At 26.6% G+C, this 17,666-nt stretch overlaps 8 protein-coding genes across 9 annotated transcripts; 5 read left to right on the top strand and 3 right to left on the bottom strand.

Moving 5' to 3' along the window:
• Positions 1-488: 488 nt before the first annotated feature.
• mRpS22 (mitochondrial ribosomal protein S22) lies at positions 489-1,908 on the bottom strand. Its single transcript, XM_035867300.2, has 3 exons — positions 1,709-1,908; positions 1,167-1,639; positions 489-999 (listed from the first exon to the last, which is right to left on the bottom strand). Exons 1-3 carry the CDS (start codon positions 1,806-1,808, stop codon positions 526-528), a joined length of 1,047 nt encoding a protein of 348 aa, XP_035723193.1. The 5' UTR covers positions 1,809-1,908; the 3' UTR covers positions 489-525.
• Positions 1,909-2,087: 179 nt separating this feature from the next.
• On the top strand, positions 2,088-3,751 carry Gem2 (Gemin 2). The gene is made up of 5 exons (XM_035867301.2): positions 2,088-2,550; positions 2,634-2,718; positions 2,794-2,952; positions 3,036-3,326; positions 3,611-3,751. Exons 1-5 carry the CDS (start codon positions 2,447-2,449, stop codon positions 3,704-3,706), a joined length of 735 nt encoding a protein of 244 aa, XP_035723194.1. The 5' UTR covers positions 2,088-2,446; the 3' UTR covers positions 3,707-3,751.
• LOC118442102 (ubiquitin-like protein NEDD8) lies at positions 3,337-5,026 on the bottom strand. The gene is made up of 3 exons (XM_035867302.2): positions 4,739-5,026; positions 4,337-4,442; positions 3,337-4,218 (listed from the first exon to the last, which is right to left on the bottom strand). Exons 1-3 carry the CDS (start codon positions 4,784-4,786, stop codon positions 3,923-3,925), a joined length of 450 nt encoding a protein of 149 aa, XP_035723195.1. The 5' UTR covers positions 4,787-5,026; the 3' UTR covers positions 3,337-3,922.
• A 1,178-nt stretch (positions 5,027-6,204) lies between these two features.
• On the top strand, positions 6,205-7,539 carry eIF3h (eukaryotic translation initiation factor 3 subunit h). Its single transcript, XM_035867324.2, has 2 exons — positions 6,205-6,593; positions 6,670-7,539. The coding sequence occupies exons 1-2, from the start codon at positions 6,331-6,333 to the stop codon at positions 7,415-7,417; spliced, it is 1,011 nt and encodes a 336-aa protein (XP_035723217.1). The 5' UTR covers positions 6,205-6,330; the 3' UTR covers positions 7,418-7,539.
• Positions 7,540-7,669: 130 nt separating this feature from the next.
• Sirt4 (NAD-dependent protein deacylase sirtuin-4) lies at positions 7,670-9,126 on the bottom strand. Its single transcript, XM_035867325.2, has 4 exons — positions 8,889-9,126; positions 8,475-8,754; positions 8,095-8,377; positions 7,670-8,020 (listed from the first exon to the last, which is right to left on the bottom strand). The coding sequence occupies exons 1-4, from the start codon at positions 8,920-8,922 to the stop codon at positions 7,670-7,672; spliced, it is 948 nt and encodes a 315-aa protein (XP_035723218.1). The 5' UTR covers positions 8,923-9,126.
• A 1,107-nt stretch (positions 9,127-10,233) lies between these two features.
• LOC118442104 (small ribosomal subunit protein eS6-like) lies at positions 10,234-12,139 on the top strand. Its single transcript, XM_035867303.2, has 5 exons — positions 10,234-10,383; positions 10,782-10,986; positions 11,069-11,214; positions 11,462-11,662; positions 11,755-12,139. The coding sequence occupies exons 1-5, from the start codon at positions 10,378-10,380 to the stop codon at positions 11,953-11,955; spliced, it is 759 nt and encodes a 252-aa protein (XP_035723196.1). The 5' UTR covers positions 10,234-10,377; the 3' UTR covers positions 11,956-12,139.
• Positions 12,140-12,292: 153 nt separating this feature from the next.
• On the top strand, positions 12,293-13,962 carry wrm1 (wurmchen 1 transmembrane protein). 2 transcript variants are annotated; one of them, XM_035867306.2, is made up of 3 exons: positions 12,293-12,887; positions 13,362-13,577; positions 13,747-13,962. In XM_035867306.2, exons 2-3 carry the CDS (start codon positions 13,388-13,390, stop codon positions 13,944-13,946), a joined length of 390 nt encoding a protein of 129 aa, XP_035723199.1. In that variant the 5' UTR covers positions 12,293-12,887; positions 13,362-13,387; the 3' UTR covers positions 13,947-13,962. The 2 variants fall into 2 exon arrangements, with proteins under 2 accessions (XP_035723199.1, XP_085518004.1); XM_085661878.1 differs by having other exon boundaries at positions 12,293-12,781; positions 13,401-13,577.
• Positions 13,963-14,140: 178 nt separating this feature from the next.
• On the top strand, positions 14,141-14,886 carry wrm2 (wurmchen 2 transmembrane micropeptide). Its single transcript, XM_035867308.2, has one exon. It carries the CDS (start codon positions 14,143-14,145, stop codon positions 14,320-14,322), a length of 180 nt encoding a protein of 59 aa, XP_035723201.1. The 5' UTR covers positions 14,141-14,142; the 3' UTR covers positions 14,323-14,886.
• Positions 14,887-17,666: the final 2,780 nt, after the last annotated feature.

The raw sequence follows: 17,666 nt of genomic DNA on the forward strand, positions 1-17,666 counted from the left end.
TATCGAACGCCAAGAAAAATGATAAAAATTCTTCGTTTTTTCTGTAGAAGGACACTGAATGAATTATACTTTGACATTTTTCCGTATTAATAATATTAGCAAGTTAGGTGCAATGTTTTCTGACGATCCTGTAAGCTAAATCGAATTGAATTGTTACATTTGTAAATGTTTGTAAGTAACTACTACGTAATAAAATAATCGAGTAATAATCATCGAATTATATCCTAGCAATGCTCATCTGTTATCCATCGATTATTTCACCGTACGTACAATGAATAAAGCTAACCATAACATACCATACAAAAGTATCTTAAATTCATTATTAAAGTTAATATATTTAATTCCTTTCGTTATTCCTATATGTTCCATAAAATAATGATTATAATAATAATAATAATAATGATGATGATGATGATGATGATGATGATGATGATGATGATGATGATGATGATGATAATGATCGTAAGCAAAAAAAGACACGATCCGTATTATATTTAGTTCATTATTTATTTATACATTTAAAAATTATGACTTATCTGAATTAATACCATGAGATGTCTTAATACCTTCAGCTACTTTCTGCCTTTCACTCTCTAATTCTTGATACGCTGCTAAAATTTTCTTAATCAAAGGACCTACAGGTGAATCTAACGAGGCATAATGCAATATTAATTTTATAGGATCTTCACTTTCACACTTTGTTGTAGCTGAATTTACTTGAGGATGTATCTTGTGATAGAGACGTATTAATGCCACAGCTTCCTCCATTTTTCCTAATTCTATTATATCGCAAAGCAATTTATCTATACTTTTATTCCAAGCAAGATAAAATGCTAAAGGACCAAAGTGTCTTGTAGATCTCAAATATTCGAATTTCTTCTTTTTATTTATATCTTCGTAAACTGTCTCTGTAATCCTTTTATATTCTGGATCGTCTGGATCATATTGAATGCAAGCACGATCTAATATATATTCGTAGACTTCCCGCTTCAATAAATCCTTAAAGAAAATATACAAGAGTTTATATAAATATTAATAATAATAATAATAATGATAATAATAATAATAATAATAATAATAATAATAATAATAATAATAATAATAATAATAATAATAATAATAATAATAATAATTTTTCTACTTTATTTTTGTTCTCATTTTCTAACCTCCAAATATTCTCCTTGAAATAATTTTGGAGGTATCATTTCCTTTCCTCTTCTAGGATTATAGACTTGATTTAGTCTTTCTCTTTCTTCCCACTTCGCATATCTAAGCGTTCCATCCAATTCCCTAATTACTATGATTCTTTCCCTATCTCTTAGACCAAAACTTATATCCGTAAAAACGTATTTACTTGTACAAAATCCCTCTAATGCTTCGTCTTTACTTAATATCACATCTATTTCTTTTCTCGTCTTCACTACAGGAGGCATTTGCAAACGCTTATGGGCTCTCTTTTTTCCAAGATCCAAAGCTTCTTTTAATTCTTTATCGGTCATAAATTTATATTCAGGACATTGTAATTTTTTACCGGTCAAACGTTTTCTAACAGCTTTCTTATAATCGATTCTTGTTAATAACTGCAATGTCTCTTGTGTCTCCTGATTAAAAAATATTGGTGCCGGATCAGGTTCCTCGCCTATGGATACAAATTTTAGTATATTTAACAAAATTTTATCAGAAAATATAACCTAACTAATTTTCATACCTGTATTTAGTTGTGATGTATTTGATGAATAAACACGACACGTTAAAATTCTTTCACAATATGATCGTCTAAATATTTTATTTATTGCACGCGAAAACATTATCACTATTTATAAATTATTAATATTTAAAAATATATTTAAAAGATAATAATGAAAGCGTAACAATTCCAAATTTGTGATTCAGTGATCCCAACTGTGCAATGAAAGTAGTTACATAGATACGACATTCCTTTGATTTATTTTCTTGGACCACAACGATTTCTCTAACCAATTATCGATAACCGTCACTCAATTCTGATTGGTTGTTGTACTATAGATGCCATTTTAACTTTATAACCTTCATTTTAAAAATATATTTTAATTTTTTTTCTTTTATATTAAACTATCATAGAAAATAATCATTTAAGAATTCGTACTTTATACACATTAGTTGGAATTTTCAATATTTCCAACTAATTCAATATCACAGGACCGTACGATTTCTATACGAATTTATGATAGACAGTACTACCAAGTTTGTACAGAATGAATGTATGAAAATTTTGTTAGACAACAAAGAAATTATTTTTATATAGATAACGTGTTTCATTTAAATCAATTTAATTAAAAAACAAATTTTCACCTAAGTTAAATATATATGTAAATAAGTGATATTACGACATTAACGAATTTTTCAACAAAGAGGTATACATTGTAAAATTGATAATATATATCAATATTTATAAAGAAGAAATGAAATGGATTCTTTAAGAGAACCAGCGTTTTATGTAGGTAATATCGATGAAGATATTGATCTCAAACAACCTCCAATTTCTGGAGGAGACTACATCAAGCGTGTAGTGTAAGTATTACTGTATTATTTTATATACATTAACAAGATAAAATATATTCACATTTCTTCATCGTTTTATTTTCTATTTCTAGAATAGAAGCTCAACAATGTGCTGACGTAGTAGTGGCTGATATAGATCGAGAATGTTTGAAGAAACCTACAATATATGTTGAGAATGTAAGTCAATGCGATACTAATAAATTACATTTAACATAGTATTATTTAAACATCACAAAATAAATATAATAATAGTTGGCAGGATGTGTCGAAGCACCACCATGTCTCGGACCTACTAGTGATTGGCAAGAACGTCAATTAGGAAATTTTAAAGATTTAAAATTGTACGTTATTCAAATGAAAGATGAAATAAAAAAATTTAAATGCAAATGGAAATCTCAAGAGACACAAGTGGTAGATAAATATATACCTTTTTTGGATTACTAAAAGCATAATATAGATTTTATTTAAAAGAATACTTGTGATTACCATTTCAGCCTAGTATAGATGATCAACGTGGTTGGATCGCTTGCTGTTCTGAGGAATGTAGCAATGAGAACAAAACTCGTAATCCAACATTGACAATACTTTTACGTATGAAACAACCATTAATAGAACAAGTCTTGGAATATTTAGTTGAGTATGTACAAACACAAGGAAAAATTGAATACAAAATCGGACAATGGCTCTATGCTTTATTGGTTGGTTTGGATTTACCATTGAATCCTGATACATGCTCCTGCTTACGTTCTTTGGCAAGGGCATGTTCTGTTATTAGAGCAAATTCTGTAATATATATTTACTTACAATATTTTTCATTTTAAGAAAAGTTCAGTACGATTTTGTTCTAATGGGAAGAAAAAAAAAATTAAGATATTTTATAAAAACAAAAATTTCTTATAAATAACTATACTCACAATTTTGGCATTGATTATAAATTATGTTAATTTCAGTAAAAGCTTAATATAAAATGTAATATATAATAAGATATGCTTCAATTACTGAACTTTTCTTGAATCGTAAATTTTTATAAAAATTACACGTCTAATGCTACACATTTCTGTTTATTTAGAAAAAGTTGGAAGAACACGAAATAAGAGCACTAAATTTGTTCATATGTCTGGTAGCAAGATATTACCGTCAAGTGGATCTTGCTGATCCATATTAGATCATTGTTGTAAACGTATATTCTTTTTTTCGCGATTGTACCGTAAAACAATAAAAAAGAAGAAATATAAAAGAAAAAATTAATTAACATTTCCCGATGATATATATGATATTTATCTTTCTTAAATACTATCGAATGTGGGGTACAATGAGGCAAGATATCGATTAAATAAAGTTATATTCGATTGATAAGCGATATTGCAAAATTGAAATAATCTTAAGCTATATTTTCTTGGTCCTGTAATAATGCTGTTGCGAATCTTTCCAAGTCGTCGTAACTAAGGTTATTTACTTTGTTCTTCAAGTCTTTTATTAACTCATTAACGATTGATTCTGCTTCAGATTCTGTATAATAATGCCTTAAAACTCTGGTAACCTCATCTCTCAAAATTTGTGTTCCAGTTTTGTGATAAGATTTAGCCTCACTTGGTCCTTCTTCTGCTTTCTTTATAACAACTAAGTTAAGTCTACTTCCATCCTTAATTGCTGGATAAAAACTTAATGGCTGTTCATCTAAAATCGAATACGATTGATAATAAGATAAAATTTCCTTTTACATATGTGTATGCGTGTGTGAACGTGTGTTTATATACACATATAAATTCTTAAATGCAATATTAAATCATCTTACCAGCCAATGTTTTGCCTGTAAGCAATAATCTTTGTTGTGGTACCTCAATGCCTAAAAGGTCACTTAATTTATGTTTCAGTTGTAGGACAGTTTCTGTTGGCATAATCTGAAACAATGGAATAAATCATGCACGACAGATAACATAAAATACACGATATTTCTTCTAAATTAGCATGAATTTCTAATTAAATCAATTGAAATAAGATTGTGTGTATCTGTATCTATATATATATATATATATATATACATACATATGTGTATATATATATATATACGTATATGTATACGTATATGTAAATGTATATATATACACGTGTATATATATATATATATACATATATATATATATAAATAAGAAACATAGTAAAAGTTTACAAAATTTAAAATATTTGTATCACTCACATCGATAATATATTCTTTTCCCTGAAGTTTTTTCACGATAACTTTCATGATGCGTATATTTAGTTTATTACCGCGTTAATAAAGCAATTCAAGTTTGGTTAAGTCAAATTTGTCGAAAGAACAAAACTTTAAGCGATCCAGATAAAAATTGTATCATTTTATTTAAGAGGTTATATTTTGCAACGACGACGACTAAGACTCCGTTATACACTTTTTCCGTCTTTTCCAACTACAAACGAACACGATGGTATTAAAACTGTTCAACCAATATCGCTCGAGACGTATGTGACTATAGCGACGATAGCGGAAAAAAAATGAACTAAAAATGCGTTAGGAGAATCCTATCCCTCCTCTCGATCCCTCGTATCGATGTGTGTGCCTCTGTAAATTACATTTGCCCCTCGCGCCATGGCCGCGCGTAAATTGAAAAATCTGAACTGGAACATCAGTCAATGTATGATGATCTACTGTAGCCACAATAATGATCTCGTATAAAAAAATATTTTTGTCATTCGAATGAATTTCTTAATAAACAAAATCGAACAAAAATTGAATTCATAAAAATTCATGGCGTAATTGTAAAGTCGTAGTAATTCAAACCTAAATACAGAGTGATTGAAGCGCTACCTGGTAGTAAGTTTCAAAAAACTTATTATCTATAACGTTAGACTTTAGAATAATCAATAATTATTCATTATTTATCATTTTGTGATAAACAAAATTATTTCTTTATTTATTAAAGGATATATTTAACTATTAATATCTCAACTGATTATTTATAAAAGTGACGAATCAAAATCGCATACTTTCAAATCAAATAACATTCTTTTATAAAGATAAATAACATTCTCTGTCTCTCTCCCTCTCTCTCTCTCTCTCTCTCTCTCTCTCTCTCTCTCTCTCTCTCTCTCTCTCTCTCTCTCTGTACATGTCTAGAAAATAACACAATAATATATAGATATATTAAATATAATAATATTATACAGATAATACTATAATGATATATGCAAGCAATATTTAATCGTACAATGATTTTTATTGTAGCATAATATATTTTTATAATATTAATATATAACAATTAATTATAAACGATTAATCCCTTGTGGACGACCTACTGTAATTGTGCATTGACGAATTATTCTGTAGAACGTTATGAATCATTGACGAACTACTTCGTAGATATATGATGAACCATTAACTAATCAATCTATAGATACATCATATATCCTTGACGAATTAATCTTTGGTCACGTGGTAAATCATTGACGAATTATTTCATAGAAATGTAAATCATCGAATCAAATTGAAAATATTATTCAATTCTATTTAATTTAATCCTTTTATATAATTTTATTCAATTTTTTTTACAGATTAATTTGTAAAATTTAGAATGAAAATTTTTCTTTTGCCACGAGATAGCGCTTAATCAACATATTAGTTATAATACGATATTTCTATTGTAAGGAAACTCTATGACTGTTTTATTCCCCATCATCGGCATGGGTAGGCATTGTGCGCGAATCTGAGTGACAGACTTCGATAAAAGTCACGTTTTTCGTAGCTTATAAAATCTATTATTTCTTTCTATCAAAATGGCTTCAAGAACACAATCAAGAAGAATTCCTGAAGTAGAACCACGTATAGATTATGTTCAATGCGATGGATTAGTTGTAATGAAAATGGTAAAACATTGTCATGAGGAGTCTATGAGCAACATGGAAGTTGCACAAGGTGCACTTCTTGGTTTAGTTGTACAAAACAGATTGGAAATAACCAATTGTTTTCCTTTCCCTAAAAATGACGAAATCGCCGACGAAGAGGAATATCAATTAGCTATGATGCGTAGACTTAGATGGTATGTACAAATAAATCTTGTAATATAGTTCAAATTATTTATATTATATATCCATTGTATTTCTTATTATATATAGGGTTAACGTTGATCATTTTCACGTTGGATGGTATCAAAGTGCAGATGTTGGTAATTTTTTAAATGTATCACTTTTAGAATCACAATATCATTATCAAACGTCTATAGAAGAATCTGTTGTGCTTATTTATGATACTGCCAAGTCGGCCAGAGGGTTTTTAACTCTTAAAGCTTATCGTCTCACACCACAAGCTATACAAATGTATAAGGAAGGCGAATTTACTCCCGAAGCTTTACGGGCACTTAAGATCGGTTATGAAAGTCTTTTCGTTGAAATTCCTGTTGTTATAAAAAATAGTAATTTAACAAATATTATGATGTCAGAATTAGAAGAAATGATTCCAGAAGAAGAAGGCACTAAATATTTAGATCTTGGAACTGCTACAGTATTGGAAAATCAATTACGTTGTTTAATGGATCGTGTAGATGAATTAAATCAAGAAGCTATGAAATTCAATAGATATCAACAATTGGTTGTTCGACAGCAACAGGACAAAAATCGATTGTTAGCAAAGAGAGCTCAAGAAAATGCAGCAAGAGCTGCTAAAGATGAACCACCACTTCCCGATGATGATATCAACAAAATAATGAGACCATTACCAGTACCACCAAGATTAAATCCAATGATTGTCGCAGGACAAATTAACACTTACAGTGAACATATATCACAATTCTGTGCACAAAGCTTAGCTAAATTATATATTACACAGAGTCTTCAACATGCTAAAGAATCTAAATCTTCCAATTGATGAAATAACAATACACACGTCATAAATGATTATGTCATTAAACATTTGTAATGAAACATTAAATCTATATTAAATATCATATAATAATGTTTTCTAATCTTGTCCATACATATTTAAAAGGTAAACATGATTTCATAAAATATTTATATGTTAACAGTACAAAAAAAATATTTCATTTGCAAATTGTAAATATTACAATTTAATAAGAATACGATTTTGTGAGCAAAAAATGAACAACATTAATGAGTACAGTTAAGAATAAACTTTATTTTTTATAATTGAATTATTAAATCTACAAGCTTCAGGGAGTATATATCCACATCTTCCTTCTATTCTAATAGATATATCATTATCAGCTCTAGTTTTACCAATATTTACTAATATTATAGGTTTTTTAGCATTTAAAGCTTGAAGTACTATTCTATAACCAGAAAATGTACTTAAAGATGTTCCTAAAATTAATAATGAACTCGATTGCTCTACTATATTTTTTACATTTTCTACAACATGACGAGGTACATTATCACCAAAAAAGACTATGTCTGGTTTCAATACACCACCACAATTTCCACACGGTGGAACATTAAATTCTTCAGTCTCTTGCTATAAAAAATTGTATGAATTGTTATAAAAATACATATATGCGTAATATTTATTAAATTATTATCAAAAAATACCTGAGTTAAATCTACATCTCCGTCAGGCCTTATCATTTCGCTATGACTATTTAAAAGTGGATTGAGTTCCTTAAGAATATTTTGAAAATTAGACCGTTCCATTTTATGATTACAATTAAGACACATTACTCGAAAAGCTGTACCATGAAGTTCTATAACATTTCTATTTCCAGCTTTTGTATGTAAATTATCCACATTTTGTGTAACAATACATGATATCTTGCCAATTTCTTCAAGATTTTTTAATACTTTATGAGTATCATTTGGTTGAAACGTTGAAAATCTATGTTATAAAAATTTCTATATGTATTCAATTATAATATGCTTTAGAATTTATTTTATTTAAATTGAAAAAAAAAAACAAAAAAAAGAATTCAAACCTAGGCCATCCTACATAATTTCGTGCCCAATATCGTCTTCTAATAAATTCATTAGAACAAAAATCTTTATAAAGAACCGGTCTTCGACTGCTTCTAGCATAAATACCAACACCTGCAGATCTATAATCTGGAATTCCACTTTCAGTGGAAACCCCAGCACCGGTTAAGACGCATATTTCATTGTTATTTTCTATAAAGTTTCTTAATTGTAATATATCTTCTTGTCTGACAGGATTGGATACAGGTACAAATGTAAATTGTGACATCCGACATGTTTGAACTATAACGAATTTATATTAGTTACATAACCAATAATAATTTATAACAGTAACACAATTAATAAAGTTTTCGTAGTTTTAAAATCAATAACAATAATAGCAATGTATTATTTTATATCGATTTAAATAGACTTACATCGTAATATTTGCAAAAAAGATGACGGAAGCATTTTCAAAGAAAACAAAATTGTATTAATATATAATTCACTGTCAATATATAGAAATTGTATAAAATATTTCAATGTTCTTTAGAAATTTATTGATCTTATTTTACACATTTGCATCTCATTGGTTTTCATTCCATATTCACGAATATACACAAACATACATTTAATAACAATAAAAATAATCTTAACTTTTATGTCACTATATTAAAAAAGAAAGATATGTTTTATATATATATATATATACACACATATATATGGTGATTATAAATTAAGTAAGAGTATAGTAAGAAATTCTTTTCTGTATGAAGTTTTCATATATATAAATTACACATAATTAAATATTTATAAATCATAATTTTACAAAATATTATTCTTTTAGAATATTTACAAAAGGGATCTATCATAAATAGAAATTTAATATTCAATGTACTAATTATTTCTTTTTTTACATCATGAAATAGAAATTAAAAAAAAAATATGTTTGATAGGAAATTGTTTAGTAAAAAAAAAAAAAAAAAAAAAAGAAAAAAAAAAAAAAAAAAAAAAATAGATTTATCTTTATGTTGACAATAGCGATTAATAAAATCTTTTTGATTATTATATTTATTATTATATTGTATATATTGATAATAGATAAAGAAATTAATATATTTATTTTGTAATAATAATATATTTATTTTATTGCGCATGCGCGATGAGAATAATTTAACTATCCTGGTGATAAACGTGACGTCATATCGATACAGTGAATAATACTTCAATACAAAATCTGAATCGCCCTTGTTGATTATAGGTAATTAGTGTATTTTTTTAACTTACATCTCTTCTAATAATATCAATCGATCTTTCGCAACATTTTTTTCTAATATATATTATTCACTATTTGGAATATAGTCATGTTAAAAAGATATTCATAAATATAAAATCTTTTGCTTGGGGTATCTGCAGTAATAACTTTTTCAATTATATATAATCAAGTCAATCACTTTTTCGAAATCATTTTTTAACTGGTATTATTAGAAAATATAAATAGAAAAGAAGGTGATATTCTTGAAAACTTATCACTTAACAATAATAAATAATTAAACATTTACTATACAATACATACAATAAATATGATGATAAATTGCAATGAGTACAAAAATGATATTAATATATCATTTTTATGTATACTTAATATATTATTATTAATAATTTATAAATGTATATAAAAATTTTCTTTTTTTTTTAAATGAAAAAAATTTGTTAAGTAAAATTAAATTTATTTTAAATATACCTCCATTATTATAGGTATGTGATAGTTCAACAACGTCGCTAGAGAGCGTGGCAGTCACGCCACACGGAAGCTCACAAGCCAATCAGAAAGCAGCGTTGCAATAATCTGAAAGATATCCGATACATTTCTTGTTAATGGTCTTTCTCGTTCACGGCTCTTAGTGGTATTTAGATTTTATCACAATGAAGGTACGAATCCAATAATATTTTCGAGATCCATTTTCCTTTAAAAAATTTGATTACTTTTAAAGATATTATAAAGGCTTGCGTATATTTCTTTCACATTAATAATTTTAACAAAGTGTGTTTTCATATTCAATACAGGTTATTCAAATCATCGGCGTCATATGTTGCAGCCGCTATTCGTAATTGTTTATTAGTGTTAAAAGTACACGATTATATATTTCTATGTCTCATATAATGATATATTATTCGTTTAAGATAATGAATTTTCGATGTAATTGTTTTTCTGATTAAAATTATTACCGAATTAACGCGCTGAGAACACAATTTAATCTTTTACATTTATAATAAAATTTTAATTGAATTTTCCTTAATGTTAATCATTAGCGATTGTTCTTTTACAGTTGAACGTATCATTCCCGGCTACAGGATGCCAAAAATTATTCGAGATTTCGGACGAGCACAAGCTCCGAATGTTTTACGAAAAACGAATGGGAGCAGAGGTAGAAGCCGATTCTCTTGGCGATGAATGGAAGGGATATGTAGTACGTATTGCTGGTGGTAATGACAAACAAGGTTTCCCTATGAAACAGGGTATTTTAACTAATGGCAAGTATTTTTAAAAATTTCATTTAATCTATATATAACTTTCTTTGTTGTAAGGATAATTTTATGACGATACTTTTAATAGGTCGTGTACGATTATTACTATCAAAGGGACATTCTTGCTACAGACCCAGACGCGATGGAGAAAGGAAACGTAAATCTGTACGTGGTTGCATCGTCGATGCGAATTTGTCGGTACTTGCCTTGGTAATTGTGAAGAAAGGAGAGCAGGTAAGATAAACATGAAAATGCTATATGTATCCATGTTATTTAAGGGTGTACACAAGAATGATAAATAATCTTGAAGTACTATCGTAGGCATGGTAGATCAATTATCGTTTTAATTTGGGAAATTGTTCCATTATTTTGACTCTTTCTCAGTGTACTAACGAGACAATTAAAAATTCATATAAATTATTTCTATTATTAAGTAATTAGGTATGTTATTATTATTCTATTAATATTTATTTTTATTTAGGAAATTCCTGGACTTACCGATACGCAAGTTCCGCGTCGTTTGGGACCAAAGAGAGCTAGTAAAATCCGTAAGCTTTTTAATCTTACAAAGGAAGATGACGTACGTCAATTCGTCGTTAAAAGACCTGTTCAGAAAGAAGGCAAGAAAGAACGACTAAAGGCGCCTAAAATACAACGTTTAATTACTCCATTGACGTTACAGGTATAATAAAAAAGAAGAAATATCTATTGACATGTATTGAAATTATTAAGTCATTTAAATTATACTAATTTATTTTATTTATATTTTTACAGAGAAGAAGACATAGGCGTGCATTGAAAAAGAGGCGTTGCTTGGCACGCAAGGAGCAAGCTGCTGATTATGCTAAGTTGTTAGCTCAAAGACAAAAGGAGGCAAAGAATAGACGCAAAGAAGAAATTAAACGAAGACGTAGTGCTTCTATGCGTGATTCCAAATCATCGAGTCAATCTGCGCCAATAGCAACGCAAAAGTAAAAGAAAATTTCAAATCCATTGTAAGGAGTATCTATAAGGTATTAAAGATAAGATATACTCTGTCTATATAATAAGATAGAATTAAGTTAATAACTTTAAATTCTAATATATATTATAATTTGAATTTGAATTTGAATTTGAATTTATGTATCTAGGTGTAAATACACGGTATATATAAATTATATATACGTAAATCTTATAAATTGCATATTCTGAACCTTATTGAATATTTACACAGATCTAAATAAAAGTTTATAGATAAGCGGAACAATAGGCTTAAACAGAAGGTCTAAAAGAAGAAAGGTCTAAAAAAATTATAACTAACTTATAAATTAATTTTAAAAATACATTGAAATATGCAACTATTCGATTAATATTTGCGAGATTTACAATTAGATTTCAATATATCGTGAGATTTTTGTTTGTGAATAAACTATTTTTGAAAAAAAACTTTTTGAAAAATTTGAAAAAGATGTCCTAGATTCGTCTTTAAAATTGTTCATCAGAACTACTGAATAACCTTTAATTAAAAATAGAGAAGTTTTACTCGATGTATTTATATATGTACATATCGATATTCGAGTCGATATATACAACGATGTTTTCGATATTTTCAATCTCGTTTCTCATTGGTTAAGTGTCCTATGACGTAATCATTGTACGTAGAAATCCAACGAAATGTTTCCACTCTACTCAACCCTTCCTATTTATCATGCCCCGCCCAATACAACTTGATCTAATACACGTTTCGATGTAACTAAACACATTCCAACATGGTTCGGTATTTAACAGCGTCTTATGTGTCGTGTGTTCTTTATTAATTGTTGTAAGTGTCTTTATATTTACGAAATCAAAATAAATTGATATTATTTATCAAGAATACATGTATGTATTTGCAAATTTAAAAGGAGAAGACACGAAAAGGATCTATGGTATGTAAAATCGTTATCGATGGATTCATAGCATATAATTTATTGTTGTTTGCATTACTCATATTTTCAATTTTTAGTTTCGTTCTTTTATAAAAAACAAACATAAAAGTTGAATTAATAAGTAATTATTAATATTAATTTATTTTAATTATGTTATATATATAATATTTGAGATGATTTTTGGTATTAAGAGAATTAGTACACGTTGAACGCCACGCCTTAGGACGCTTCGTTTACGCATAACTTCGTCTTTATTGAGTCTCAAACATTAAAATATTTTAATCGTTAGGTTATGATAACGTGATTAAGTTTTAAATAAAATGTATATTATTTTATTAAAGATCATATATTTTTTTATGCGGGTTTTTTTTTTTTTTTTTTTTTATCATAAATATGTATATGTGCATATTTGTTTAAGATTTAATCACATAAATTTATGTACTCAAGAAGTTTCTCTTTTTATTTCTTTTTCAGAAATAACTAGGTCTTAAATTTATAAAATGTCCATTCTAGACGAGCGTGAAGAATACCTGAAGAATCCATATTTTGTAAAGCACGAATACGGAGATTTCACACCTTTTTACATTACCATCACCATTTGTTCCGTAATAGGTGGATTTATATTTCTTTTGAATATTATATTCTGCTGGTGTTCCCGTCACAGAGCTTATTGGCAAGATCGTCATACTGGTAAATCTAAAATTTATTGGATAATATTTTCTTGTTTCTTTATATGATAATTATTATTATTATTATTATCTTTAGGTTATGTTTTATATTTATTCGTTGTTTATATGTGGTCTCATCATATAGGTATATTCGATTATAGATATAATTAATCTGAGTTTATTTTTGTTAGGAAATCGATACATTCAATCTTTGTGGACTGTATTGCCACATAAAACTCCACCTCTGGATTTAACCGAATTAGAATCCATTCACACTACACAACCGATAGTTAAGTCTGAAGTAATAGAATATCACGATACTGAATCTCAAGGAAAAGGTTCTAATTCGCAGGAATACTTGGAAATGCATAAACGTGAAAGTGAAATTTAATTTCACTTTAATTTTAATGTTTTATGATTGAGAAACGTATGTACAAAAATCAGAGAATATTACAAAGATTTAGTATTAACATAGAACCACCTTTTGTGTTTCTTATTTGTACAAAGTAGAAAATAATATTGAAAGAAAAATTGATAGATTTAAAAAACAAAGTTTTAATCGAGAAGTCGCTTAAAGTTACTGCACAATGAGTTTACACGTGTTTTGGCCAGCCAGTGCCTGTTTAACACTTTTTGTAGTTGGCGTTATAATGATATTACTCAAATATGGACCACGTATTTGTAAAGTACGTCATGAATCTCTTCCTTCTGACCAAGAATGGGAAGGAAAAACTTACTCGCGTAAACTTTCTGTTTCTATAGCATAACAGAGAAACATTTTAAAATACTTTCTAGAAATATATAGGAAAGATATATAATTTACTGCTTTTACAAAATTCTCTTAGAGAAATAATTGCACAATTATGGATATTGTTATTAGCAAACATAGTTCAAAGATCTCTCAATATTATGAATGTTATTTTCTTATAGGTTGTGAGAGATATACGTTCTATTACATACTTTAATTCCGTCCATTTCTGTACTAAAGAGAATCTTATACACACACATATATATTTATATACTACATTTTTATTAATTTTATATGACAAATAATTTTCTCTTTTTGAAAGATTTTGTTTATATTAATATACAAGTACGTGTATTTTATTTGAACTTTAAAAATATAAATTAAGGATGTTTGGAGTTAAACCAAAAGGTTTCACATCTTTAATAGTATAAAAAAAAATTCATGCAAAAGAAATGACTTTAAAGAAATCTCTAATAATAGTCAAAGCAAAGATAGTATTTAAATCCGTCCATGATTTTATATTAATAAATATGATGTACTTTGCATGACCTATTATATTTAGGATATAATATATAAAAATATTTTGTATTTTTTATATAGCCAATTTTTTCATTACGAATAAAATGCTTTTATTTGCATAAACATTCCTTAAACATAATTTTTTATTCATAGGAATAAGATTATAATTATAATATTAAAATAATATTATAAAGAAATGAAATATATAAGCACATACGATATTATATTTAGATTTTATATATAATATTTAATTTTTATTGACAACATTGGATTTTTGTTACATGTGTAATGGTTACATGATATTATTTAATAAGTAGATACATTATACAATCTTTTTTTCTTTTTTTATTATGTAATGTCAATTCATAAATAAATCCAGTGATGATTCAAATAAACTACAAGATTTACTCTAGTCAAGAAGTTAGAAAGAAATAATATTTCTTAAAAAGTCATAAAACAGAAATTAAATCTTAACTCTCTGAACTAACTATTCGGTTCAATCGATTTAATAAAATTTGATTGTGTTCGTGGCAGTGGCTAAATGCTTACTGCATAATGTAAAAAAAAAATAATAATGATGATGATAATTTATTTATAATAACGAGCTTAAACTATTTTAACAGAGTATCAATGAAACTTGACAGTAATCGAGCATGATATCGATAATAATGTACTTGAAAATTTTCGTCGATTATAATGTTATAGATTTGCAAAGCGAACAGTAATAATAATATTATTAATAATAATAATAATAATAATAATAATAATAATAATAATAATAATAATAATAATAATAATAAACAGAGTAATAATAATAATAATAATAATAATAATAATAATAATAATAATAATAATTACATATCGAAATTCTTATTCTCATGTAAGGAGAGAGAGAGAGACATTAAAAGTCTAAATTCTGTTTACTATCATCGAAGGATTTGAAAAAATTAATTTTTCTAATTATTTAACGTATATTTTCTATTAATGCTATATTACAATGCGGTTTAAAACACAAAGAACTCTTTTTTATTTTTTGTTCTTTTCTTTTTTCTTTTTTTTGTTTCTTAAGTTCCATACACAGAGAAGTCAAGCATGATATTTTTAGTTTAATACTTAATAGACACGCTTAATGATAATAATAACTATATATAATAATAATGAGCCCATAGAGAAAGTATAATGTGTATAATGCTATCTTAAATTCTACTATTTCAATAAATTTTATTTTTAATCATCACGATGATATGGCGTATATATATATATATATATATATATATATATATATGTATATATATATGCATATATATATATATATATATATATATATATATACGTTATCTACACGATAAACTATGATTTTTGATCATGCCTGTGTACACTCGATATATATTTATTTCGTAATCGAGGCACGAAAAATGTTACCAAAAAGGCGTACTCGACTTTTGTATATTTATTTATTTATTTTATTTTATTAATTACTTATTTTTCCTCTTATTATATTTTTTTTTGTTTTCGTTTTTAAAACTTTTATTTTTATTACTTTTTTTTCTTTTTTCTTCTTTTTTTATTTTTTTTTTATTTTTTTTATTTTTTTTTTCTTTTTATTATTGTAGTTGTAATTGTTGTAGTTGTAATTGTTCTCGTAACCGACGAACTTTTGTATACACATTTAGACTTAAAAACAACATATATCGATCTCGTCGAGCTTGGAAAAAAACATTTTGATTTTCTATAGTTTCGGAAAAGATGTTTTATAATTCTTAGACGCCATTCTTGACTCCAAAAGGTAAACATTACCATGGCCGAGAGATAGTATCGAGAATTATAAAACTTTTCGAGACAATGTAATATGTTCATTTGATTTTTATGCTCATCGGCTTTTCTTTATTTATTTATTTATTTATTTATTTATTTATTTATTTATTTATTTATTTTATTTTATTTTATTTTATTTTATTTTATTTATTTTTAAAATTTATTTTATTAATTTATTTATTTTTGTTTCCTTAGCGAGTTCCATTCAGAGAGAGAGATATACGGGATATAATTATTTTTTTCGTGTTTCCTTTTTTTTTTTTTGGTTTTCTATTTTATTATTTTTTATTTTATTTATTTTTTTTTCCAACGACTGTGAAACTTTATAGAAGAGACACTTGTGTTGCGTGCTTGGGTGCGTGCGTGTGTGCGTGTCAGCGCGCGTGTATTTATGTGTGTGTGTGTGTGTTCGAAAATAGATATTAAGAATACATATTGCGGACAATGTAATCGTTATTATGAAGATCGTGCATATTATTATATAAAATATACACAATCATTTTTTTAAACATCGACACACCGTACAGCTATTTGGTAAAGTCGGAAAATATTTTTAACATGGCATTTTCTTCCTTTCTTTCTTTTTTTTTCTTCCTATTTTTATCTTTTTCTTTGTTTTTTTTTCTTTTTTTTTTAATTTTTTTAATTTTTAAACTAATTTCAAGTACCCCGTTAAATTAAAGTTAAAGGAACAGAAGCAAAAAAAAACGAAATATAGATCAGTAAAAAAAATTAATATCGTGCTTAGAATCGTGGTCAATATGATTGTAAATTATCGAATGGGATTATTTATATTTTGTATTTCCTCTTTTTTCTATTTTTTTTTTTCTTTTTTTTTTTTGTTATACATAATTTTATCTTTTTTTTTCTTTCTGCTTGACTCAGAGAAAAGATCTGTCATGATTAACGTCATAAAAATGTTATTATATATATACATATATATATAATATATGTATATAATATATATATGTATATATATAATATACATATATATGTTAATAATATATATATGTACAGGATGGGCCAAAA

The sequence above is a fragment of the Vespa mandarinia genome, chromosome 16 (genome assembly GCF_050613455.1).
Source record: "Vespa mandarinia isolate Hongniang chromosome 16, ASM5061345v1, whole genome shotgun sequence".
In the NCBI taxonomy this organism is placed as follows: Eukaryota; Metazoa; Arthropoda; class Insecta; order Hymenoptera; family Vespidae; genus Vespa; species Vespa mandarinia.

Excerpts from the sequence above, each read along its gene's own strand:
- mRpS22 (XM_035867300.2), bottom strand. The coding sequence starts at position 1,808 with ATGTTTTCGCGTGCAATAAATAAAATATTTAGACGATCATATTGTGAA. Across the intron at positions 1,640-1,708 it reads TACATCACAACTAAATACAG|GCGAGGAACCTGATCCGGCA; the intron begins GTATGAAAATTA and ends TTGTATCCATAG. Across the intron at positions 1,000-1,166 it reads TTCAAGGAGAATATTTGGAG|GATTTATTGAAGCGGGAAGT; the intron begins GTTAGAAAATGA and ends ATTTTCTTTAAG.
- Gem2 (XM_035867301.2), top strand. The coding sequence starts at position 2,447 with ATGGATTCTTTAAGAGAACCAGCGTTTTATGTAGGTAATATCGATGAA. Across the intron at positions 2,551-2,633 it reads GACTACATCAAGCGTGTAGT|AATAGAAGCTCAACAATGTG; the intron begins GTAAGTATTACT and ends TTCTATTTCTAG. Across the intron at positions 2,719-2,793 it reads CTACAATATATGTTGAGAAT|TTGGCAGGATGTGTCGAAGC; the intron begins GTAAGTCAATGC and ends ATATAATAATAG.
- LOC118442102 (XM_035867302.2), bottom strand. The coding sequence starts at position 4,786 with ATGAAAGTTATCGTGAAAAAACTTCAGGGAAAAGAATATATTATCGAT. Across the intron at positions 4,443-4,738 it reads GAAAAGAATATATTATCGAT|ATTATGCCAACAGAAACTGT; the intron begins GTGAGTGATACA and ends CCATTGTTTCAG. Across the intron at positions 4,219-4,336 it reads TACAGGCAAAACATTGGCTG|ATGAACAGCCATTAAGTTTT; the intron begins GTAAGATGATTT and ends ATTCGATTTTAG.
- eIF3h (XM_035867324.2), top strand. The coding sequence starts at position 6,331 with ATGGCTTCAAGAACACAATCAAGAAGAATTCCTGAAGTAGAACCACGT. Across the intron at positions 6,594-6,669 it reads ATGATGCGTAGACTTAGATG|GGTTAACGTTGATCATTTTC; the intron begins GTATGTACAAAT and ends TATTATATATAG.
- Sirt4 (XM_035867325.2), bottom strand. The coding sequence starts at position 8,922 with ATGCTTCCGTCATCTTTTTTGCAAATATTACGAT. Across the intron at positions 8,755-8,888 it reads TTTTTTGCAAATATTACGAT|TTCAAACATGTCGGATGTCA; the intron begins GTAAGTCTATTT and ends AATTCGTTATAG. Across the intron at positions 8,021-8,094 it reads GAGATGTAGATTTAACTCAG|CAAGAGACTGAAGAATTTAA; the intron begins GTATTTTTTGAT and ends AATTTTTTATAG.
- LOC118442104 (XM_035867303.2), top strand. Across the intron at positions 11,215-11,461 it reads TTGTGAAGAAAGGAGAGCAG|GAAATTCCTGGACTTACCGA; the intron begins GTAAGATAAACA and ends ATTTTTATTTAG. Across the intron at positions 11,663-11,754 it reads TTACTCCATTGACGTTACAG|AGAAGAAGACATAGGCGTGC; the intron begins GTATAATAAAAA and ends ATATTTTTACAG.
- wrm1 (XM_085661878.1), top strand. The coding sequence starts at position 12,754 with ATGTGTCGTGTGTTCTTTATTAATTGTT. Across the intron at positions 12,782-13,400 it reads TGTGTTCTTTATTAATTGTT|ACGAGCGTGAAGAATACCTG; the intron begins GTAAGTGTCTTT and ends TGTCCATTCTAG. Across the intron at positions 13,578-13,746 it reads TTGGCAAGATCGTCATACTG|GAAATCGATACATTCAATCT; the intron begins GTAAATCTAAAA and ends TATTTTTGTTAG.
- wrm2 (XM_035867308.2), top strand. The coding sequence starts at position 14,143 with ATGAGTTTACACGTGTTTTGGCCAGCCAGTGCCTGTTTAACACTTTTT.